This window comes from Plasmodium coatneyi, chromosome 9 (genome assembly GCF_001680005.1).
Source record: "Plasmodium coatneyi strain Hackeri chromosome 9, complete sequence".
NCBI classification, from domain to species: Eukaryota; Apicomplexa; class Aconoidasida; order Haemosporida; family Plasmodiidae; genus Plasmodium; species Plasmodium coatneyi.
In genome coordinates, this window is record NC_033564.1 from 1,331,604 (window position 1) to 1,357,837 (window position 26,234).

At 37.0% G+C, this 26,234-nt stretch overlaps 1 protein-coding gene across 1 annotated transcript; it reads right to left on the reverse strand.

Moving 5' to 3' along the window:
* Positions 1 to 1,377: 1,377 nt before the first annotated feature.
* PCOAH_00026030 (SICA antigen) lies at positions 1,378 to 26,100 on the reverse strand (the record flags this gene model as incomplete). Its single annotated transcript, XM_020059408.1, has 24 exons — positions 1,378 to 1,824; positions 2,555 to 3,027; positions 3,850 to 4,894; positions 6,411 to 7,391; positions 9,708 to 9,816; positions 10,241 to 10,564; positions 10,635 to 10,776; positions 10,967 to 10,991; positions 11,164 to 11,567; positions 12,028 to 12,973; positions 13,197 to 14,198; positions 14,368 to 15,012; positions 15,147 to 15,254; positions 15,853 to 15,895; positions 20,301 to 20,631; positions 21,261 to 21,337; positions 21,720 to 21,802; positions 22,326 to 22,462; positions 23,212 to 23,254; positions 23,493 to 23,690; positions 23,784 to 23,924; positions 24,046 to 25,101; positions 25,235 to 25,882; positions 26,011 to 26,100. 24 exons carry the CDS (start codon positions 26,098 to 26,100, stop codon positions 1,378 to 1,380), a joined length of 9,498 nt encoding a protein of 3,165 aa, XP_019915079.1.
* Positions 26,101 to 26,234: the final 134 nt, after the last annotated feature.

Here is a 26,234-nt window from a genome sequence, read left to right on the forward strand (position 1 = left end):
ACACAACCCTCCTTCCACACCTAACACAACCCTCCTTCCACACCTAACACAACCCTCCTTCCACACCTAACACAACCCTCCTTCCACACCTAACACAACCCTCCTTCCTTCTTCCTTCCCTATATTTTTCCTTCTTACCCCTTTCTTCTAACACCCTATATGCGAAATCCAACATGCACCCCCCCCTCTTTCCTTAGACCCTCCTTTCCTTCCTTCCACCAAGCAGCCCTAACATAACCTTCCTTAGACCCTTCCTTTTCTTCTTTAGAACCATCCTTTCTTCGTCCTCCCTTACACCCTCCTTCCTTAGATCACCTTCCCTTCCTTTCACCCCGAAGACACCATTCTTCCATCCCTAAGACCCTTTCATCCCCCCCTAAGACCTTTCTTCCACCACGTTACACCAACTAACAACCCACCTTCCTTCCTCCTAAAACCCCTAACCCCATACCTCTGACTCTTAATCCTAAAAGCTGAACCCGTAACCATAAAAATGAAACCCCACACCCTAAGTGTGCGGCCTCTTTTTTTTTTTTTTTTTTTTTTTTTTTTTTTTTTTTTTTTTTTTTCCTACACGTGTATGTATGAATAACTCTACATGAAGGGGGAATGAATATACTCCCAAAAAGGGGCGCAAAAGAAAAAAGAAGAGAGCTGACCTTCTCAAAGAAATATTTATTTTTTAAAAAAAAAAAAAAAAGGAAGAAAAGAAATTATTATGTTAAAATAAGAAAAATTATGAAGAATTTGTAACAAAAAAACTTAATGAACATATATTTTGGATCTTCAATAAAAGAGTTCCAAACAAATAAGAATGAAATAAAAGAATTTTTTTCTTCGAACTTGTATTAATTAAACATAAACATGTAAACAATTTCATGCAATACAAAAAAAAAGAAAAAACACCCCCATATAACAAAAAAAAAAAATTTTACGCAGTTTCTCGCATATATACATGTGGAAAAATCACACGCACGCATATATAAATCAAATGAAAAGGCGAAACAAAAAAAAGAGGCATCCTTTGAAATTCGTCCCGTTCCTAATGTGTTAGAAACCCTAATGAAAAAAAATTCCAGAGATGTGTCCGCTCATTGAACAAATCAATGTAATATATTCTACATCCCTATTTTCTACATAAGTTATTTTTTATATGTGAATATTTTCTACTTTACCCCACTTCCTAATATTTGGATGTCTTCCACAGGGTTCTACTGCATAATGAAAAAAATTATTCATTTGTAAATAATATCCTATTGTTTCGAATGAAAATAAAATATTTACTACACACTAAACCCTGAATCTGAACTTGGAACCTGTTCCTTAGGAACAAAGTCTTCCTCCCTAAACAAGGTATCTGAACTTGGAACTCCTTCCCTAGGAACATCCTCCTTCAGGAACAAAGTCTTCCTCCCTAAACCCGCAATCTGAACTTGGAATCTCTTCCTTAGGAACATCTTCCCTAGGAACTTTTTCCTTTTTTATGAATTCGCTTCCCATAAATTCTTGAACCAAAATTTCAAAAAAGTCTTCCTGGACTAGTTTGGTGCCCCCCTTTTGACATTCGTCTAGCACTTCTAAATGAATATCAATAATCGTACGGTGACCAACACGGCAACCAGCAGGTTCACCACCCCGCTTTTTTGGTCTCTTTGTTTTTGTTGGAGCAGATCTTGGTTTTCTTTCCTTTACTAAGGTATATTCATGTGGACCATCTGCCTGGTCGTCCACATGATCAAGAGGTTGTTCTTCCAAAGTTGGAGGACCACGTACTTGATGAACTCTTTTGTAACGTTTTCTTCTTTTACCAAGGAGGAAAAAATACTTAAAAAAAAAAAAACAGGGAAAAAAAAAAAAGAAAAAGTGATTTTTAGGGGGTCAATGCTTTGCTTTTAAAACCATAATTACTACTTTTAATCTAAGTGCGAAATCCTACTCACACCCCTGAAATTCAAAATCCTACACACACCCCTAAAATGCGAAATCCTACACTCAACCCCAAAATGCCAAATCCTACACACCCCGAAAATGTGAAATCCTATATACATTTAAATGCGAAATCCTACACACACCCTAAACCTTAAACCCTGAATGCCCTTACCCACTCATACATTCATCTTTATTTTTTCCTCATTTCTTTCTTTCTTTCGTTCTTTTTTTTTTTTTTTTGCGCAATTTTTTCTGTGTGACCAATTTTATATTAGGGCATTCTTTTTTGGACAACTTCATTTAGAACATTTTTTTTTTTTTTTTTTTTGCGCAATTTTTTCTGTGACAAATTTATATTAGGGCAATCTTTTTGGACAATTCTTTTTTTTTGGGGCTAATTTTTCTGTGTGACAAAATTTACATTAGGGCAATTTTTTCTCTGTGACAAAAATTATATTAGGGCATTTTTTCGCACGAATTTTTTTTGGACAATTCTTTTTTTTCATTTTTTCTAATATTTTTTCTAATTTTTTCTTTTTTTCTTTCCTTGCTTTCTTCCTTCTTTCCTTTTTTTTTTTTTTTCTTTTTCATTAAACTTTTTTGTCTTTAAACTTCTTTTTCTTACCTTCCAGAGCAAGTAACTCATAACAGAAAGACCAATGAAGACAGGAATGGTAGGAAGGTATGGGGTAAGGAGATCAGGAAGGTTGTCAATCTTGTTAACAACTGGAGCAGCGGAAGGTGTGTCTCTGCCACTCCTTCCTTGATCACCTCTTCCCGTAGAACCACTACCGGAAGAACCAGGATTCCAAGTTCCTGTAGAACCTGGGCCGGAAGATCCGGGTTTCCAGGTTCCAGTGGAAACAGGAGACTGGTGTTCAGTACTACCTGAACCAGAAGAACCTGGGTTCCAAGTTCCAGTGGAACCAGTACCGGAGGAACCTGGATTCCATGTTCCCGTGGAACCTGAACCAGAAGAACCTGGGTTCCAGGTTCCAGTGGAACCGGGCCCCGAAGAACCGGGTTTCCATGTTCCTGTACTACCTGGGCCGGAAGAACCGGGAGATTTGTGTCCCGTACTGCCGGGTCCAGATGTGCCTAAAAAAGAAGTAAGAAAAAAAGGTGATTTAAATATTATCGAAGGTTGCAGAAACTGAAATGTTGCGTGCACCCCTGGGTGCATACACTTTTTTATTTTATTTTTCATTTTTTACTTTTTATTTTTTTGCCTTTTAATTTTTAAATTTTTACTTTTTTATTTTTTTCCTTTTCACTTTTTACTTTTTATTTTTTTGCCTTTTAATTTTTAAATTTTTACTTTTTTATTTTTTTCCTTTTCACTTTTTACTTTTTATTTTTGCACTTTTTAATTTTTTACGTCCTCATTTTTTTACTTTTTACACCTCTTACATTTTAAATTTTTTACTCTTTTTACGCTTCTTTCACTTTGTAATTTTTTTACGTCCTAATTTCTCTTTCGTCCATTCTTTCTTCCTTTCATTCCTTCATTCCTTGCTCGTTTTTATTTCTCTCCTTCTGCCTCCCTAAGCAGCTAAGTAGCAGGCCATATTGTTGTTCCTTACACATTAAAACAGCTAAATACACCGGGCCATATTATTCTCCTAAAATCCGAAATCCACATTCTACATACCCCAACCTTTATTTCCTATAACCCCATGCTTTAGTTCTTATACCCTAAACCTCACTTCGCATACCACGAACCATTATTCTTATATACTGAACCTCAATTTCCACACTCTGGAGCACCACTATTTCTAAACGCGGAACCCTAAACCTCTAACCCTCCTTTTTTTTTCTTTTTTCACTTTATCATTTAAAAAGTTTTTTAGATGCATCTTTATAGGATGCACACATTTCTTTAAGAGAATTCATTTTTTTTTTTTTTTTTATTATTATTACCTGGATCCTGAGGTGAGACAACTGAGCCGGATGGAGTTCGTGTGTCTGTTCCTGTGCTTGGAGTTTGGGAATCTGCTGTTCCAGTAGAACCAGGTCCCGAGGAACCCGGAGACTGCCCACTGGTTGTTGTAGCTGTACCTGAAATAACAGTAGGGGCAGCATTATGAACAGTGGTAACTGCACCTTGATCCGTCACAGACCAAACACCGTGATCATATTTCTTTTCGTCCTTAAAGCCTTTATCTCTGGAATTCATTGTGTCTTCACCAAAAGGGAGTAGAACACCATTAATATAGACACCGTCCTTTGTTTGAACAATATTTTCCTTACCTTCCTGTGTCGTCCTACCATCCTCTTCCTTCTGTCCCTTCTTAGGTGCTGGTGCGGACTTTGCTGGAGGTTCAATGTTGACTAATTTCCGTAATTCCTTTGATCGCCCTGCTCCTAATAAGTCTATAATTCTGTTACTACTGCAAGGTTTTCCTTCTTGACTTTCGTCTTCTTTCCTCTTTTCTTCGTCTGATTTACACTTCCTCCAGGCCATTGTATTATCTAATCCTGTAACACTCTTATTCTTTACTGTTTTCTCCAACCACGTTTGTACTTTTTCCTCAATTATTCCTTTTCCATGTGCTATATCAGTCGTTTCAACCCAGTTACACATACTCCTGACATTCTCCTTCGCAAAGGTATTTTCTATTTTCCCCATAGTACTGGAGGTAACTTTCATTATGTCCTGTACACCACATTTATCCTTAAAGATTTCTAATATAACTGTATTCCCTATTAAACACTTTAAATATGACTTCCACCCTTCCTCATTTTCAATTTCCCTCTTCCTGTTCGTTCCATTCTCATTCATTCCTTCCATCCAGTATATTACTTTCATTACAGATTTACATATTCCTTTCATCTGATTTGTTTTATGCCCCTCCCCCGGATATGTTAAACTTGCACAAAGTCCTGCTATATGACCTCCATCACGCGTTCCCATGTATCCTCCGAGTTCCCCTAACAGTTTCTGCACTTCATTCTTCATTTTATCCTAAAAATAAAAAAAAGGAAAAAATAGACATGTGAACTTATAGATTTATTCTTCCTTCCTTTTCTTCATATATATGTGTCCTCTCTAGCGGACATTTTTCTTTTGTTTCTTTCCATCCTTCTCCTTCTTCTCATTTTCTTTTTTCTCTTTCTTTTCTTCTTTTCTTATTTTTTCTTTTTTCCTTTCTCTTTCTTCTTTTTCTTTCTTTCTTTCTTTTTGTATGCACCCTATCCGGTGCACTTAGAGGTTCCCCCTTGTCCGGATTGTTCCCCTTGTCCGCTTCGACCCCAGATGTCCGGTTTACCCCTTGGTCCGGTTCGACCCCTTGTCCAGTCTACCCCCTGTCCGCTTCGACCCGTGTTGTCCTTTTCCATTTCCCTTGTCCGCTTTGCTACCCCTTTCTCCGGTTTCTTTCCCCTTGTCCAGTTCACCCCCTGTCCAGTTCACCCCCTGTCCAGTTCACCCTCTGTCCAGAACACCCCCTGTCCAGTTCACCCCCCTCGTCCGTTTTCCTTCCCCCATTTCGGGTTGTACCCCTTGTCCTTTTTCCTTCCCTCCTTACCCGGCTTCCTTCCCCCCTTGTTCCGGTTAACCTAGTTCCATGTTCCCCTGTATGAGAAGGGGCTTTCCCCCTTAAGGGGCGCCGGACTCCCCTTCTACAATTAATCGGAGGAAACGTCCCTTCTGCGAGAATTGTTTCCTCTTCAAACCCCTTTCCACCTTTAAACACCAGGCCATAAACCTTGAAACCTAAACCCGAAATCCGAATTCCTATACCTTAAACCTTGAATTCTAACCCCCGAACCCTACACTCATACCCTAACACCTACTCCTACACTCTGAATCCTTCATCCTAACAACCCTATTACCCTTCACCCTAATTCCCCTCAACCCGAAATTCTTATTCCTATACCCTAAACCCTGAACCCTAGACTCGCCATCCCATTACTATACCCTAAACCCTGAACTGCAAACCATAAAAACCGGAAATCCAATTCCTATACACTGATCCTTCATCTCTAAACCCGAAAAACAACATCCTATACCCTGAACCCTAAATTCTCAACTTAAATCCGAAACCTATTCCCATACCCTGAACCCTAAATCCTAAGTTCTTAAAACTAAATTTTAAGCCTTGAACCCTAAACACTAGGAACTACACCATGAACCTTAAACCCTAAACCATAAATCCTAAGCCCCAAATACTAAACCTTGAAGCATAAACCCTTAACCCTAAAACCTGAACACTAAACCCTGAACCCTAAAGCCTAAACCATCCCCACTCTTTCTTTTTTTTTTTTTTTTTTTTTTTTTTTCCATTCCTTTATTTTAATTGATTCTTCTCTTTTTTTGTTCCAACTTTTTTATTATTAAATTATATTATTGGTATATATGGATGCGCGCTTGGACCTAATTCTTTTTCCTTCTCTCTTAAACCTTCCTTCTTTACACGTTTTCTTCTTTTTTTTTTTTTTAAAATAATAATAACACTGCAGACGAAATTTGCCTTCCTTACCTGATCTAATGTTCCGCTATTCTGCGTCCACTCTTTCTTCTTTGTATCCCATGCTTCTCTTAGTTTTGTCCTTTTCTGTTCACTTTCTTGCCTTTTTTGCTTCTCTGCTTCCGAGTGGGTGGGAGAGCATGGATCAGATGATGCTGCTGGTTTGGCAGCAACCGGTTTTGCTGCGATGGCAGGTTTGACTGCTGGAGCAGCTTCTGCTTTCTTCTCTTCCTGTACTTTCTCTTCAATTTTACTTTCTAATTTTTTCTTCATTTCACCCTCAGTATCATTCGGATCCATTTTTTCCATTACTTGGTTTGCACCTGCCTGGGATACAGTTTGGCCTTTATCTATTATTTCCTTTATTTCGCTTACTTTTTCTTCTATGTCCTTCTTTTCCTTATTGTCGTCCTCCTCTCCTGTTGTTTCCTTTCTGCCTTTTCCACCTGCTCCCCCGTCGTTACACTTTTCCCCTTGTTCCTTTATGTTGTCATAATTCCGCACTTTATCTTTGCTTTTCCATCCTTCCTTGTCTATCCATTCCCTTATTGTCTGAGTAATTAATTTTCCACCTATTCGTGCATTCTGTACACTGAACCTACTGCAAACATCATCCGTCATTTCTCTTTTGTGCATATTTACCATTACTCCTACCATTCCTGACACATGTGGAAGAACTTTATTAAAACGGCAATTGTTCCCATATAATTCTATTAATACTGCATTCCCCACTACACACCTTAGATATGTAGTTACTATATCCTCCCCTGTGACTTTATTCCTTACTTCTAACCTCTGCGTTAATCCGTTGGTATATAACATTACTGACATCATATTCCTGCATAACTCTTTCTCTTCATTATTCCACGATTCAATATTATTTGTTTCTTTATCCATTCCTTCATAGCATAAATCTTTTATTGCATCTTCCTCACCCCGAAGAGTGTTCATAAGGTACTGAAATATTTTCTTCATTTCATCCCATATTTTTGCCTACATTTTATACAGGAATTAAGCACATATATATATGTGTCTTACCGTGCACTTTTGTAAAATGTGGCCTCACATATATACATTCCTACAAATTTATCCTTTCTCCTTTCACCTGCATTTCCTTACATTGACGATATGTTCCATATGAGGGCCTTTTGTCCTATCTCCATGCCATCTTCGTACTAATTCCCTGACTATATCTACCATGATGTATTAGTTATTATTAATTGATCTTTCCTTAAAATTCAAGTAACCATTTGCATTATGGAGTCTTATCCATAAATTCCTTCACTATGCTTCTTATACTTCTATCATTTTCTTTAATTTTATTTCTATTTCCCTACACCCTTCCAAACTCCTTTACAATCTTTTTTCCCTTTTTTCTTTAATTCTACGTTTTAATTTATTCCTCCTTCTTTTCACTCTTCGATTATTTCTTCCTTCCCTTCACTATACAATGCCTTCCTTCCTTATACAATGGATTTCCTCCTCCAAAGAAAAGAGAAGGAAGAAGGGAAGGAATTACTCATCTTCTTTCTTTCCTTTTTTCCCTTCTTTTCTTTTTTTCTTCTTTCTTTTTTTTTTCTTTTTTTTTTCTTTTTTCTTTTTTTTCTTTTGTTTTTTCTTTCTTTTCTTTCGCCTTTTTTTTTTTTTTTTTCTCTTTTTACTCCTACTCTAAAAGAAAAAAAAAAAAGAAAAAAAAGAATTCTTTCCTTCCTTTTATACACTCTATTCTTCCAAAAAAAGAAGGAAGAAGAGGAAGGAATTACGCACCTTCCTACCTTCTTCTTCTAAATTTTCTTCTTCCTTTTCTCAAAAGAAATAACTTTCCTTTTTTTTCTTATACATTATATTCTTCTAAAGAAGAAGAGGAAGGAGGAAAGGAATGGGAAATTACGCACCTAACTTCTTTTTTCATTTGCATTCTAATTTTCCATTTCTTCATTTTTTCTTCTTTCTTCTTTTTTTTTTTCTTTATTTTACAAAAAAAGAGGGGGAAATTATTCACCTTTTTTTTTTTTTTTTTTTTTTTTTTTTCTTCCTTTCGTCCTTTTTTTTCCTTTTTTTCTTTTTTCCTTTTTTTCTTTTTTCCTTTTTTCCTTTTTTCCATCTTTGTTTTCTTCTAATATTAATTCTTTTTTTTTCCTTCCTTAAACCTTTCTTTCCCCCTTATAAACTCTCTTTTTTTTCTTTTTAAAACTTTTTTTTCCCCTTTTAAACTTCTCTTTTTTTTCTTCCTTTTTAACCTATTTACTTTCTCTTTGCTCCCTTAACTCTTTATACTCCTAACTTTTTTTCTTATTTTTCTTTTCTTTCTTTTTTTTTTTTCTCTCTTTCCTTCTTTCTTTCCTTCTTTCCTTCTTTCTTTCCTTCTTTCCTTATTATTCCTTCATATTCCTTTTCTTTCCTTCTTATTCCTCCTTTCCTTTTTATTCCTTCCTTCTATTCATTCTTTCCTTCTTTCCTTCCTTATTCCTTCTTTACTCCATTCCCTTTCTTCCTTTCTTTTCTTTCTTTCCTTAGACCCTCCTTTCCTTCCTTCCACCAAGCAGCCCTAACATAACCTTTCTTTCCCCTTCCTTCCCTTCCTTAGGCCCTCCTTTCATTCCTTCCACCAACCGCACCTAACACAACCTTCCTTCCAACAACCACCCCTAACAAACTTCCCTGCATCTTTAGTTCAATCATTCCCTTCTTTCCTTCTTCCCTTCCCTTCCTTCCTTAGACCACCTTTCCTTCCTCCTCCTTAGACCCTCCTTCCTTCCTTAAACTTTTCCTTCTTCCTTGTCCAGTTTCCTTCCTTCTTCTTAAACCACTTCCTTTCCTTCTAACACCCCTTCCCTCCCTAGACCATCCTTCCCTTCCTTCCATCCTACTTAGGCTCACGTTCCTCCTCCTTAGACCACTTTTCCTTTCCCTCATTCCTTAGACATTCCTTTCCTTTCTCCCTCCTTAGACCCTTCCTTTCCTTCCTCCTTAGACCCTCCTTCCACCCCTAACAATCGTCCTTCCACCAACGACCTAACACAACCTTTCTTCCACCTACCACCCCAACACAACCTTTCTTCCACCTACCACCCCAACACAACCTTTCCTTCCGCCAACCATCCTAATAAACCACCTACCACCACCCTAACAACCTTCCTTACTCCTCCTTAGACCCCTCCTTTCTATCCCTCCTTAGACATACTTTCCTTCCACCCCTAAGATCTTTTCTTTCCACATCTAACACCCCCCTACTTCAACACCCTTACAACCTTCATTCTAACACCCCTAAAAATTTCATGCTAACAACCCTAAAGCTTTCATTCTAACATCGCTAACAACCTTCCCTTCCTTCCTTTCCTTCTTTCCTTCCTTTTCTTTCCTTCCTTTTTTTTTCCTTCTTTTGTTCATATTTCTTTTTTCCTTTTTTCCTACATTTCTAAGTATGGATAAACACATAACAAAAGAATAATCCCAGAAAAGGGCGCGAAAAAAAAGAAAAAAGGTGCTGACATTCTTTAAAGAAATATTCATGTATTTTAACAAACCAAAAAAAAAACGTTATGAAGTTAAAAAATTTTATAACAGAATGAATAAGCAATTTAATTCTTCAGTAAAAAAAAATTATCCCAACAAATAAAAACAAAGTGGGGAAGAAAATTTTCTCTTTTTCACATACACTTATACTGATTACACATGAACATGTAAACAATTTAATACACAAAACAAAAAAAAAACAAAAAAAAAGAAAAATATTTACTACACCCTATACCCAGAATCTGAACTTCGAAACTTCTTCCTTAGGAACATCTTCCTTAGGGACATCAACCCTAAACCGCGAATCTGAACTTGGAACATCTTACGTAGGAACAAAGTCTTCATCTCTAAACCCGAAATCTGAACATTGAATCTCTTCCTTAGGAACATCAACCCTAAACCCGAAATCTGAACTTGGAACCTGTTCCATAGGAACATCATCCTTAGGAACAAAGTCTTCCTCCCTAAACCCGGAATCTGAACTTGGAAACTTTTTCCTAGGAACATCAACCATAGAAACTTGTTCCTTGGGAACATCTTCCTTAGGAACAAAGTCTTCCTCCCTAAACCCGGAAACTGAACTTGGATCCTGTTCCTTAGGAACATTAACTCTAGGTTGAGCATCTTCCTCAGGAACATCAATCCTAAATCTGGAATCTTAACATGGAATCTGTTCCTTAGGAACACCTTCCTTCAGGAACAAATTCTTCCTCCCTAAACCCGGAATCTGAACTTTGGACCTCTTCCTTAGGAACATTTTCTTCTTTTATGAATTCCGATCCCATAAACTTTTCAACAAGAATGGTGAAATAATCTTCCTTCGTCGAATGTAGGTCTTCCTTTTGACATTCGTCTAAGACTTCTAAATGAATATCAATAATGGTACGGTGACCAACACGGCGACGACGACCAGCACGTACTTTTGGCCCGTCTATTTTTGTTGGAACAGACCTGGGTTGTCTGCGTTCCTTTACTAAGGTATATTCACGTGGACCACCTTCGTCGTCCACACGAGCAAGGCGTTGTTCTTCTAAGGTTGGAGGACCACGTACTTGATGAGCTCTTTTGTAACGTCGTCTTTTTTTACCGAGGAAAAAATACTAAAAAAAAAAAAAGGAAAAGTAATTTTTAGAGTATGAAATATTGTTCCTAAGACCAGAACAATCAGTATAAAACAAGTGCGAATTGTACATTTAAGGTATGAGAAAGGAGGAAGGGTGTTTTTTTAAGGGTGTCTTCCTTTTCTTACCTTCCAGAGGAAGTAGGTCATAGCTGAAATACCCATTAGAACAGGAATGGTAGGAAGGTATTGGGTAAGGAGGTCGGAAGGGTTGTCAATCTTGCTAATAACTGGAACAGCAGTAGGTGGAGATACTCCTGTTGTTGTTCTTGCTGATGGTGGTGGTGACAATTGTCCCCCTAGAGCTGCAGGTCGTGCTGGTTTGGGTGGGGGTGCATCCCCTGGAGCAGGGGCTCCACCAGGTTTCGGTTGGCCACTATCCTGACTATTCAAATTCTCCTTTCCTCTTTCACCGGCAATGGGAATAGGAGCAGCATCGGGTTCCTTCGTGTTCATCGTTTTACTAACATCCTGCTGTGTTTCATCTTTCTTTTCTTCTGTAGGGACTTGTGAACCGGAAACATCTTTTTCACCTGAATAATAAGTATAGGAAGGAAGGATGAGTTCAATAACATCAAAAGTCACAGATACTGAAATATTGTGTGTACCTCTGTGTATACCTTAGATTTTTTTTTTTTTTTTTTTTTTTTTTTGTTGATACACCCTTTGGGTGCATTCTTCCTTCAGAGGATGGAAGGAAAGGGAAGAATGAAAGAAGGGTGTTAGGGTGGGAAGGAAGAAAGAAAGAAAAGAAAGGAAAGGAAGGAAGAAAGAAAGAAAAGAAAGGAAAGGAAGGAAGAAAGAAAGAAAAGAAAGGAAAGGAAGGAAGAGGAAGGTTCAGTTATGGGTTAAAGAAGGAAGGAAAGGGAGGTCTAAGGAAGAGAGTGTTCATTTCCTTCCTCCCTTTCTTTTCTTTCTTTCCTTCCACCTTCCTCTCTACATTATTAGTGTTCTTACCTGGTGCTGAAGGTGTAGTATGTACGGATCCGGAACCTGAGTCGATTTGGCCTGGTGTCGTTTGAGCAGTACCTGTAGAAGCACCACCTGGAATAGGAGGAACATAGTCATCGCAAAATTGAGGATCAACGGAGGCAACACTGACTAAGACTGAAGATTCATTACTACTTCTTCCATAGGTTGCAGCACCACCGCATGTCTCTTTCTGCTTTCCCTTACCTTGGTCACCTGCAGGATGGTTCTCTGAAACCTTACCTGATGCTTTTTCATCTATCTGCTTAGGGGCTGGTGCGGACTTTGCAGGATCCCCTGATGGTGCCGGTTTCGCAGCTGGAGGGTCTGTATTGACTACTTTCCGTAATTCCTTTGATCTTCCTGCTCCCAATAAGTCTACAATTCTTCCATTAGGGCAATCTCCCTGCTGTTGCTGTTCTTCTTTTTCCCTTTCGTCCCCCTTACATGGCATCCAGGCCATTGTATTATTGAATCCTGAAATACCATTCCTATTCTGTTTTGCATTATTTAACCATTCTTGTATTTTCGACTGAAATATATCTTTCCCAGGCTTTATATCTTGCATCCCAACCCAGTTACATTCCATTCCAGTGTCCTTCTTTGGGAAGCCTTCTGCTGTTCCTTCCATAGCCTCAGAAATGATGCTCATAGCCTTCTGCATATTACACTTGTCTTTAAGAATTTCCAGTATAATTGTATGCCCCATGGTACACCTTAAGTATGACTTCCACCCTTCCTCTTCCACAGTTTTCGCTTTCCAACTGTTTCCATCTTTGCTCCTTCCTTCTATCCAATATATTATTTTTACTACGTGCTTACATATTCTTTTCATTTGAGTGGTCCAGTCCCCCTTATGGTGCTTTATATGGCTACATATGGTTGCCACTGTCGTCCCCTTCCCGTCCTTCATTCCCATATAATCCCATAGTTCCGTTAACATGTTCCCTACTTCTTCTTTTACATTATCCTGAAAATAAAGGAAATGAAAGAAATAGACATATGAACTTATAGATATATTATGCTTCCTCTCTTTATATATATACCCTCCTAATTGATTCTTTTCATTTTTTCTTTATATATATTCCCCTAATTGTCTACTTCTCTATATATATTGCTTTAATTTATTCTTTTCAGTTTTCTTCTTTCTTCTAAGGAAATACCACAAGATTCCTTACTACACTCTCCCTTACCTGATTTAATTGTCCATTCTTCGTGAAACTATTCTTCTTTTCTTCCCATGCAGCTTTTAGTTCATTCCTTTTTTCTTGTACTTCCTCACTTGGTTTAGGTGGACATTGATCAGTTTGTGCTGCTTGAGGAGGAGAAGTAGTTTCTTGACTTTTAGGGTTGGTTACAGGTCCTGGTGCTTGGGGTTGGGGTGGTGTACGTGCCAGCGGACCTTCCTCTGCTGAACTGTCCTTTCTACTCAGTGTTGCTCCCTGAGCCTTCTTTTCTTCCTTAATTTCCTCCTCAACCTCCTTTTCTAATGTCTGCAATATTTGACTACCATCCGTTAACGTTTTCTCTTTTACCTTCTCTACTACTTTGTCTGCACCTTCCTTAGAAACATAATCCTTCTTTTCTATTATTTCCTTTATTGCATCTATTTTCTTCTCCTCCGTATCTATCTTACTACTGTTCCTTGGTCCACTACCGCTACAATTAATCCCTTGCTTCATAACGTCCGCATACTTCCCCACTTTCCCCTTTGTTTTCCATCCCCCTGTATTTATCCATTCCACTATTGTTTTACCAATTAGTTTTCCTCCTATTCGTGCATTCTGCAAACTGAATTCACTGCACTTGTTATCCGTCATTTCCATTAGGTTACTCTCCACGTATCCGTGCACCATCCCTGATACATGTGGAAGTACCTTCCCAAAGCGACAATTACTTCCATATAATTCTACTAATATTGTATTCCCCACTACACACCTTAAGTACGTAGTTACCTCATCTTCATCCGCGACTTTATTTCTTACGGTTAAATTCTGTGTTAAACCATTAGTATATAACATAACTTTCATCATAGCTTTGCACAATTCCTTCTCTTCCGTCCCCCATGGTGTCATTTTTTCGTAGTTACTATCCAACCCTGTTTCACAGGTTATTCGTATTATTGGTTGTTCCCCCTGTCCAAGTGTATCCATAAGGTTGTTAAATATTGTCTTCATTTCATCCCATATTCCATCCTATAAAATATATATGACCATGAACATATATATATATGCTTTTTACAATGTATATATATAAGTGTTTTCCAATGCGCTCTCTTAAAAATTATATATATACTATGAACTTATTCTACACAATACATTACTATTCTCCTTTTTCCTTTTTCATATATGTAAAGTTCATTACCCCCATTTGTTCCACTTGTGACATTCCCCTTGCCATGACCCATTTTGTTATTAATTTGGATAAAAGTTCAAAATTCTGTGCGGTCATTTTTTTTTCCTCTGGTGCCTGCGCATGACTCCCTCCTCCAGAAATATTCTTCTGTGGACATGGACCTTTTGGTATTTTGTTATACATTTTTTGTAACATTCCGTCTTTCCCTTCCATCTTCTTTATAATTAGCTCCCGTATATTCACACGATTCACGAACGCACCTGTGATTTTCCCATAATCACACTTACTGCATCCTTCCCCTTCTCTGAAAACATCGCACAACTGGTCCATGGCATTGAAGGCCTGCTTCATAATGCGTTCGGCATTACAGTACGCTCTCCTATATAACACTAACCATACTTGCCTTATAGCACATTGAATATATTCCTTTATTTTTGCACTTTCAGGATTATTATTATGCTCATCACCGATGTTTTTCCATATTTTCAGTAATTCTTCCACAAGGAATGCACACCATGCTTTTTCCTCTGTGGTTGCATCTTTCCCATTTATTTTAATGTTTTCGCATGCTGTCGTTCCACTTACTAAACCTTCTGCATCAACTTCACCATCCACTGCACTGATCCATTCTTCTATCATTTTCAGTAGTTTTTCCTGCAAGTGAAAAAAATACATTTATATGCAAAATTTGCATAGAATATACATTCCACCACTGTATAGAAGAATTATTTCTACATATTTATGCTTAAATTATTCTTTTACATGCCCCATTTAGTATAGCTCTTTACCTCTCCTCGTGTCTTATCTCCCCCATTTGCCTGAATCCATTGAGTCTTCAAATTATCGAATTTCTCCATTGTTCCCATTTTGCTTTCACTTAATATATTTTTTTTGCACTAGTACAAAGTACTATTTCATCATGCATTACATGCAACACATTTTCTTGCCCCATCTGCATGCATATTAACACAAACACACACGCCCTTTAATAATAGACTCCCCTTCCAAGCACATATAGAGAGGTCCTTTTTCCTTCTTTCCTTATTCCTCATTCCTTCTTTTTCCTTCCTTTATCTTTATTCATTTTTTAAAAGGAACATTATTGTTCTGCATATATTTTATATGTATTACTTTCATCGTCACATTATTCGTTCTTTTTTTTTATTTTGTTTTTTTATACAACATTTACACTTATGCTTAACACCAATGTTCTTTTTTTCCGCCGTGGGAGGTAATGTTCCTTTATAATGCATTTGTCCTCTCACAAAATTAGTGCAAGTTGTTCACCAGAAGGAAAAAAAGGATTAAACAGAAAAAAATTTATTCACAGAAAAAAAATTGTTCACAAAAAAAAAGAAGGAATCACTATGAACAAATTATTATCAGAAAAAAATACTACTAATCACGAAATTTTCTAACATAAATTTTAAGTAAAAATTATTAACAACACATTGTCAATGAATAAATTGCGACGAAAAAACAAAGGGTGCATACAGAACAGAAGTGCGGAACATACTCTCTGTAGGAGAATTCGCACCTGCAATATGGGAAAAAATTTCATCCGCAATATGGGAACAATTTTTTTTTTTTTTGCTCAATATGTGAATTTTTATGTATGTATATGTATAACACCGCTGTTGAGGATATACGCTTTCTCTCTCTCTTCCCCTACCATGTATATATATACCTCTCAAATTTGCATTTATATTTTTCCTGCGAACGAATATGAAATATAATGCGAATCAAAAAAAAAGAAAGGAAACGAAACATAGAACGCTTCCTTATACCTTTTCCTAATGTTTACCAATATATGTTGCATATACCTTATTTTGTTCGACATAAGTTATTCCTCAAGGGATGAATTTCCTCCTCTTTTTTCCTTTCCCTTCCTTTTCCTCCTATGCAACTTCTTCCCTTTATGCATAATTTAAGAAGGAATGCTCTCAACATAAATAATTACCGTACATAAGAAGAACTGTCAGCAGATAAAGTTAAAAAAAGGGAAAAACATTGTTTCTGCAAAAAAAAAAAATTCTTAAAGGAAAGAATTGCGAATAACTAAATTCCCATACCATGAAATTGCTAAAATAACATTATAGGCAGAAATTTTGCACGAGCATAACCGTCATCATACCAATCGGAGTGTTCCAATCATTTTTATTCCATATTTGTTCCATATTTTGTTCTGTACATACAAATGGGGAAAGCGAAGTATGGAATTCGTGCACCACCCTCGTCATCTCACATCTGCACACAAGTATGTACATTGAGGTCACGCATACCGACCATATACAATGAACACTCTCCATTCCCATATACATTATTCCTTCTCTCCCTTAGGGGAATTAATCCTTATGGGAATAAAGAAAAAAATGTTCTCTGTAGAAATTGTCCCCTAAAGGGAACTCTATCTCCCAAAGAGACCTTTGTCCCCTTGGGAAGGTAATGTTCCTTTCTTCCTCAAGGAGATAATTGTCGTTCCCTTCCTTCCTTCGACCCCTAACACCACCTTCCTTTCCTTCCTTAAACTATCCTTCCTTCTTATTCCTTCCTTCCTTAGATCTTCATTCCTTATTCCTTCTTATTCCTTCTTTCCTTCTTATTCCTTCTTTTCCTTCTTCCTTTCCTTCTTTCCTCCATCTTTCTTTCCTTCTTATTCCTTCCCTTTTTCTATATGTTTATGTACTATGTTACGGTGAATAAATACATACACATATATATAAGTGTATACATATATATGTGTTATATATATATTATTATTATATATATGTGCACCATAAGCGTTACTTATGCTCTCATCTGTTATAAGCTGTAATGATAACTTATAATTAGAGGAACGGAAAGATGCAATGTACACAGAGTTCACAGTTTATTAGTGTTGTGCATGCATATATATATATATATTTTTTTCCTTCTGAAAAAATTGTGAATAATTTAATTAAAGTATAAAAATATATTAACATATATTAAAAAAAAAATATAAAGGGTACATCGAGCAAACTTGTAATGCGCTCATTTCGCCTATATGTAGCAATTTCCCATGATTAGAAAGCATCAAAGTTGTTTCTATCCATACATGCAATAATAATTATGATAGGCGTTGCGCCCAAACTTAGGAACACGTAGACAGAATCCACTATGAGGGGGCCTGGGTGGTAGCGCCCCCTGTTCCTTAATTATGCTTGTTCATATGTGGTGATATAAAATTTTCTTCATTATGTGGAATACCATAATTTGTAAAAAAAAAAATGGGCGCATGCACACATATATGTACACATACACACAAGGAAATAAGATTACAGGGCATTATTAATAAAGTTCCCAATGTTATTACTTCTCATATGTGTAGAACACAAGAACATGAACATGAACGATATTATACACCATGTGCCATGTTATGCACCAAGTACGTGTGTCCTGTACGAACTAATGGTACACACATATATACTTCCTACTACTAAGGTACACTGCTATGGGGTATACTGTTTAAGGGGGGAACACCGTTCAAGGGGGTGCACATTGTTCGCTCATAATAATGCTTAAGAATACCGTTATACGCATACCCATGTTGACCCCCATTAGAGAAGGTCACTTTATATAAAGAATAAACGTTGCACCGTCATATAATGGCGGCCACTTTATATAAGGAGTGAATGTTACACCATTATATAATGGCGATGGTAACTCATGGATGTAAAGCCTCCACTGTTGTATGTGTATGTACAATTAATAGGAGTGCGTTACACATGTTCGCTTATTTTATGCTGCTGTATAAAAATGTATGCTGTATATAAAAAAAAATAAAATCTCTGTAAAAAAAATGAATACGTACTGTGTACGGACATAGAAAACGAATGGATTAGACGAATGGCCAGCGGGGAAGGGGCGGGGCGGCACGTAAGTTTATGTGTCAAATCCTTTCTATCCATATGCAGGAGGTAATGGGAAAGAATTGTACATATATCTTACTCTTGAGCCTCGATTTACAAGATTTAAGGCAGTCTGCACTTTCCATTTTACATAAGAAAAAGAACCACAGGAATGTAATATTCGTGTAATGCGTGAAGCACAAAAATTAGTGCATAGAAGGAATGAAATAAATATGAATGGTAGTGGTCTCCACAATCAGTTCCCCCTTTTTTGTTAAGAATTTTTATGTGAACGTCATATATAGTACGAATTTAGGGTGCACTGTTCCTATGTAGCCTCTATTTTTTAAATTATCCCCTATACTAAGTGAAATATTCATTCTCTGTTAAAAGTAGTAAATATGCATGCACAATGGAAAAGGGAAGAAGCGTCATACTTATCGTGCACCTCCTCATATATATTACAATAAGAAGTGAATAAACAAATAGTGGTAAAAGGTGATAATAATAAGAGTAATATTCCTATAAACATTTATATTTATATGTTAAAAGGATATTACCGAACAAAAAAGGGAAATTTTCCTAAAATCCCTCACCTTTTCTTTAGTCCCCCTTACACTATTTGAACCCTTTTTTAATCATTCTGAACACTTTGACCCCCTTTCAAGCTTCCAACCTTTTCAACGTTCTTAATCGTTTCCCAAATTTAAACTGAAAAAAGGAAAAAAAAATACTGTAATGTGCAAAAATATAATGTACATCAGAAGGAAGGAAGGGTGAAGTCTAGCTCAAGTGGTATACATAATATAATGTGCAAAAACATATTTCCCCCCACATATATATATAAATGAACTGTTCATAATATCCACATAGGAAAGAATAAAAAGAAAAAGAAGGAGGAATTGTTATTACCATTGATCAGTAAGAAACCGAAAAAGAGTTGTACTCCAGATCGTATTGCTATGAGGATATTCTCTCCTCTTCTTTTAACACATACTTCATATATTCCTTTGGTACTGCATCTTCTTTCCTATTTTAATTACGAATTCATATTCTTCACTGAATACGGATGAATGTACATATTAGAAGAAGGAGAGGGAGTATACTACATGTATGTAAAATGTAACACATATTAACAGTTCTTAATAATCAACTTAAATAATATTTAAGCATAAGTTATTAATAGGTGCTCAAAATTCTATGAGGATGAAATTTCATCCCTATATACGTAATAACGGAAACGTATAAAATAAACAACGTGCATGTTAAAAATTTTTACCTCAGAAAAAAAAAAAAAAAAAAAAAAAATTTTGCACCCTTACGTACGCAATAAAGGGAGGAACGATATAAATAATACAATGCTCCAATGTACATTGTACACCATGTACAATGTATGATGTGTACAATGTACAAGGTGTACAATGCATAAAATGTGCACATATAATAACTTAATACATATGCATATAACGTGTTATCCCTACTTGAAAAATTTAAACAACATATATATATACTACTGGAGAAGGAAAGAAGATACAAAATTCCCTATATACATATTCATATTTCATATTCATAATCATCATAGAACAGACAAACGAAGATGTTCATATACTTCTCCTTATCCTGAATATATGAATAAACAAAAATTTTAATGTAAATCCATTACATATAAGAAAGTGAACTATAACAATGGCAGCAGAAGCAACGGTAAGGGAAGAAGGAACTTTTAACATTATATATCCTACCTATTTAAAATAGCTATGCACGTAGGATGTGTACGCCAAGCTTCATACGTAATATAATAAATATAAGGTGTGAATATATATATATTGTATTAATTATATTCGTAGCCGCCAGAATTGAATGAATTACCATCAAAGACTGATTACTATGATAAATTCGATGGGGTGGATGGGAGTGAATGTACTGAACAATTTGTCCAGTCAGCACATTGGGAGAGCACCCTGAGCACTACACTAGGTGGTTACTCCGAACTTTCTATTTCCGCAAAAATGATTGTTGGAGCTCATTGTCATTCATGTAAGAACATTGGATGTAGAGGCGGCGAAACTGCACCTTGTACTTTCTTTTATTATTGGTTGGGAAGCAAGTTCTTTGGAAAGTTCGATCCTAAGCAGTTTCCAAAATTCATAGGAGAAATTTATCAGGCACTGGGAACTATTTTTCACATATATAAGTGTAATGTTAATTACAAAGATGATGACAAAAATATTTTCAACTGGAGAAAAGATGTATATGACTTCCAGAATGACTTCGGAACTATAGCAGATAATAAGAACTACTACTCGGAGAATAAGAATAGCGAGCTCACCAATTACATTAACAAAATTCAGGCAGCATATACTGCTGTGGATGCCTTCTGTGTGTACAGTCCCGATGATAATTACTGTAAAAATTTTGTGGAAATTGAGTAAATCACAAATTGAGAGGAAAGTAGCTCGCTTGAAATCTATATTAGAACCCAAGCCGGAAGATACTGAAGACGCAGATGGGGCATGCTCCATGACACCCGGATTAATTCCATCCACCGCAATGGACGAAGCTGTGCAAAAAGCCACCACCACAGCAAGCATCTTCTCCATAATTGGAACCTTAGCAGTGACGACTTTTCCTTTCTTCTTATATAAAGTAAGTAAAGTAATAGTACCAAATTAAAATAAGAACTAATGCATTAACAGTACAACTATTATACACCCCTAACAACCTTCCTTCCACCAATCACCCTTAACAACCTTCCCCCGACCTACCACCCCTAAAAACCCACCTAATAAGCTTCCTTCCTCGCTGCCACCCCTAAAACCTCCTTCCTTAGAACCTCCTTTCCTCCTTGGACCCCTTTCTTCCTTCCTTAGACCATTTCCTTTCCTTCCTCCTCCTTAGAACCTCCCTTCGTTAGACCCTCCTTCCTTCTTCCTTCTCCTTAGATTTTCCTTTCCTTGCTTCCTTAGACATCCTTTCCTTCCTTCCTCCTCCTTAGACACTTCCATTCCTTCCTCTCCTTAAATCCTTCCTTACCCTTCTTTAGACCCCTTTCCCTATAAATCTTCCCTCCCTTCAGTATAAACCATGGTCTTCTTGGTTTGGTAACCACACTTCTGGAGGAAGCAGCAGAAATGGAAGAAAAAGGAGATCAGCAGGGCCTGTCTTTGACACACTGACGGAAGCTTCAACAGAGAACAATTCAATATTGGACTCGGCAGCAGAAAGTTCAATGGATAATTCCACAGTACGTTCGTCTCCTGCGCACACAAGACAGCCTACAAGGGCTTCTATGAGCAGAGGAAGGGAAAGAGAAAGAGGAGCAAGAGTAGGTGAAAATAATGAACGGGGTCACCCGAATATAGGTTATCAAAACATGTGATGTAACATTGAATGAAAGGCCTGCCCACGGAAGGAAGCATAAATAACGGCCGCACACCGTTTATATATGAAGTGTGTAAAGGAAAGGAGCAAAAATTACCATTCTTTCTTTACCTTTTTTTCTCTACTTTTCTTTTCCTTCTTTTCTTCATATTCCTTTCTTTTTTTCGCTTCCTTCCATGTGCTTCTTTAAATAACTGCATAAAGGGAAGGTATTCCCAAAAAGGGGCGCGAAAAAAAAAAAAAAAGGTGCTTAACCTTCTCAAAAAAATATTTAAAGAAAAAAAATTATAAAGGTAGAAAGTTGTAACACAAAAAAATTTAACATATTTCGGATCTTCAATAAAGAACAAATTCACTAAACAAATCAAAATAAAGTGGCGAAGAAAAAATTTTCACTTCCACTTATATTGGTTACACATGAACATGTAAACAATTTAATACACAAAACAATACGAAAAAAAAAAAAAAAAAAAAAAAGGAAAAATATTTACTACACCCTAAACCCGGAATCTGCACTTGAAACTTCTTCCTTAGGAACAATGTCTTCCTCCCTAAACCCGGAATTTGAACTTGGAACCTGTTCCTTAGGAACATCTTCCTTAAGAACAAAGTCTTCCTTCCCTAAAATCGGGAAGCTGAACATGGAACCTGTTCCTTACGAACACCTTCTGTAGGAACAAAGCCTTCTTCCCTAAACCCTAAATGTGAACTTTGAACCTGTTCCTTAGGAACATCTCCCTTAGGGACCTTTTCTTCCTCTATAAAATTGCTTCCCAAAAATTCTCGAACCAAAATTTCAAAAAAGTCTTCCCTCGTCGAATGTAGGTCCCCTTTTTGACATTCGTCTAAGACTTCTAAATGAATATCAATAACGGTACGTCGACCTACACCACGACGACCAGCACGGCGAACAAAGCCCTGTTTTTTTGCCCTCTTTGTTGTTGCTAAAACAGATCTTGGTTGTCTGCGTTCCTTTACTAAGGTATATTCATGTGGATCATCATCCTCGTCGTCCACATGAGCAAGAGGTTGTTGTTGTAATGGGGGAGAGGTTAACTGTTCCATTCTTTTGTGACGTCGTTTTCTTCTTTTACCAAGGAAAAAATACTAAAAAAAAAAAGGAAGAAAATATGTTTTCAAGAGGGGTAAGTGTTTTTTTTAATAACAATAAGTAGTACTTTTAACCTAAATTGCGAAATCCTACACACACATACCCTAAAATGCGAAATCCTAAACATACACCCCTAAAATGCGAAATCCTACACACACACACCCCTAAAATGCGAAATCCTACAGACACCCCCCCTAAAATGTGAAATCTTACACCCACTTCTTCATTCGCCTTCTTTCTTTTTTTTCTTTACTTCTCTTTTTCTTCTTTTTTTTTCCTTTTTTTTTCTTTTTTATTTTCTTTTTTTCTTTTTTTTTCTTCTTTTTTTCTTTCTTTCAATTTTTTTTTTCTTCCTTCATTTTTTCTAAAAATAATTTTTTTTTCCTCTAAAAATAATGTACTCTTTTCGTTTTTCCTTTTTGCGAATATATATATATATATTTTTTTCCTTTTTTTGCGGAAAATATATTTTCTTTCATTCTTTTATCTTACCTTCCAAAGTAAGTAGGTCATAGCACACATACCAAGGAACACACTAATGGTAGGAAGGTATGGGGTAAGGAGATCAGAAGGATGGAAGGGATGGTCGACCACCCTTTCCTTCCTTAACTTCTTTCCTCCCTGCGGTTTAATTTCACGTCGTGTTGCTAAAGTTGCGCCAGAATTGACTACTGCTTCTTGTTGAAGTGTTGATGATGGTGCTGATGGTGATGGTAGTGCTGAACCTGGTCTTGGACTACCAGTGTTTTGATTAACAGTAGAACTGCCAGTACCAACAGCAGCACCACCACCTCCACCATTCTTTGAAGTACTTGTACTAACTGGACCTTGTGCAGGAGGAGGGAGTGTCGCATCCTGTCCAGAACCTCCTTCAGGATTCTGCGGTTCACCACTACCTGCGGAAGCATCAGCAGGATTATCTTGCTGTGTTGGACTGTCAGTAACACTGCTTGTAGTTTGAGGGTTCTGATCTGCAAGAATGAAGGTAGGTTCGGAAGGCAATTTAGTTTTGTCATTAATTAGTTCAGTAGTAGTTATCCAACTACCGGGTCTACCAACGGTACCTCCCATATGATCCGCTTCATGGTGTTCATGCACGATGTCACTGGGGCTACCGATCCGGTTGGTGGAATTAGATCATCAGAATCATCTAAACATGCAGTAATATCTACATCACTGTCCACCACATTATTTTCGTACTCCTCCTTAGTAGATATATCTCTTAGGAGATGGTGTACTCTTACCTGCCTTCGCCTGCTTAGGGCCAGTGTCTTCCGATGGTAGTTTCTTTTCTTCAGGAATAACCTTCTTTGGTACTTCCGGAACCTTGGTAGGTTGTGGTTCCTGATGCCCCTGATCATGATCTTGAACAGCTGCTGGTCCAGGTACTTGACCCGCTACCTCGGATGTTCCCGATTTAGCCTCCCTTCTCCCTGTATCTGCCTGTCCAGACGATTGGGATGGGGCTTGGGGTGGTGGAGGAGGGGATTCTTCTGTAGTTTGCTCATTCCTACCTACTGATGTTGAAGGGACCTGTTTTTCTTCCTTAGCTTTTTTCACTGATTCCTTATATTTCTTGTCTAGACTTTCATATTTTTGCTCTAACATTTTCCTTAATAGTTCAACATTCTCTTCGCCCTTTTCTTCCTTCGTTTTTTCCAGTACCTCTTTCATAGCTTCCTTCTCCCAAGTTTCAGTATCCTTTCTTATGTCTGGTTCCCCGTCCCCAGGATTTATTCCTAATGATTCTAAAGTTTTTGAGCTGTCTTCCTCTTTTTTCTGTCCTTTCTCCCTTGGGCAATTATTCTCCCCATCGTTCTTTATTCTGTGCAGTGCAGTATTCCCCTCTCTCACTTCCTGTAAACCTTTCCTATCATTTTTCTCCCTTTTATATTTCTCTATCCATTGACCTAACTCCTTCCATATTAATCTTCCACCCATTCTTACACTACTAATATCGACTTCTTCACATACCTTATAATGGTCGCCACTTCCAAAGGATCCTACATACCCGTCCACAGCTTCCTTAACAAGGTTGGCCACTTTGTCTAAGGCACAATGTGTACCGAACATCCTCATCATAGTAACTTTCCCAACTAGACATCTTAAATAAGCCTGTAATTGTTTCTCATCAGCACTCTCTTTTTTCCACTCCTTCTCTACCCATTGCCACCCTGCAACATTATCCCATTTCAACTTTAATCCATTTATCCAGAAGAATATTCTTAATAAAATTTTACACAATTCCTTTTCTGTACTATTCCCCAATGCAACTCCTTTGCTATCCTCCATACCACAGAACGTATTTTCCGTTTCTGTACTGTCTTCCGTATTTTCCATCATGTCCTTAAATAATTTATCCAGATCTTGCCATATTTGATCCTACAAAGTAAATTGCCATAAACATATATTTGTATACATTTCCCCCGTCCACACAGTACACTATTAACTCTTCTTTATTCTATTATATTTATATTATGATCCTACTTATGTTTCCATATTTAAGATTTATTACCCCGAATTTTTCCATATCTTTCATGCTGTGTGCTTTTATCCATTGTACTAATAAGTTGGTTATGAATTGAAAATCCCCTGCGGTCATTTTCCTTTCCATTTGTTGTTGTCCCTCCGTACTTCCTCCTTTTTCAAAAATTCCTTTCTGTACACATGAAACTTTTGGTATCTTCTTATACATCTTACCCATAATATTATTTTCGTTTTTCGCTATTCCTAATATAGTGCTTAAAATGTTCATAGTACCCATATTCATAGGCTGAAGTTCTCCATATTCACATTTATAGCACTCGTTAACACCAGGAAAACCTTGGCATAGCGTACTCATTCCTTCAGAAGCATATTTCATAACTTCATGAGCCCCACAATTTTTACTTCTATACCAGAACATCCATGCTCTCATAATCATGCAATACACATATGATTCCATTCTCTTATCTACTTCCTGCCCTTTCCCTGTTGCATGCGTATAATGTATTTTCCATAAATTTGCTAAAATAAATGTACACAATGGTACGTCCTCTTCCTTTATCCGTTGCCCATTCACGAACCCCTCGTTACACCAGTCTTTCCCAATAGGGTCATTATCACCACTTGAATTACTGACGAATTCATTAATCCATTTCCCTATCTTCGTTACTAATTCTCCCTACAAAATAAAGTAATATATTGGTACATACATTTTGTATATTATTTATGATTAATAGGAAGAGACAATATAGTTTGATACAACGACGCATTAATACTTTGTACAGAGCTTATATTATATTGCTATACCATGCCCACGCCCCTTCTGCTACGGTCATCATATCCTTTTTCCTTTAACCATTTTTCCTTCAATTCTTCAAACTTATTCGGCGGATCCATTTTTCCTTATCCCACAACTTATTCAATAAATTGTTTTACTTATCAAATTAGGAAATAGTAATGCCTCAAATTCTTCTTGCAGCACATTTTCCTTCCACCCACATTATCATTGTTTTGACTAATTTCTTTCCAGA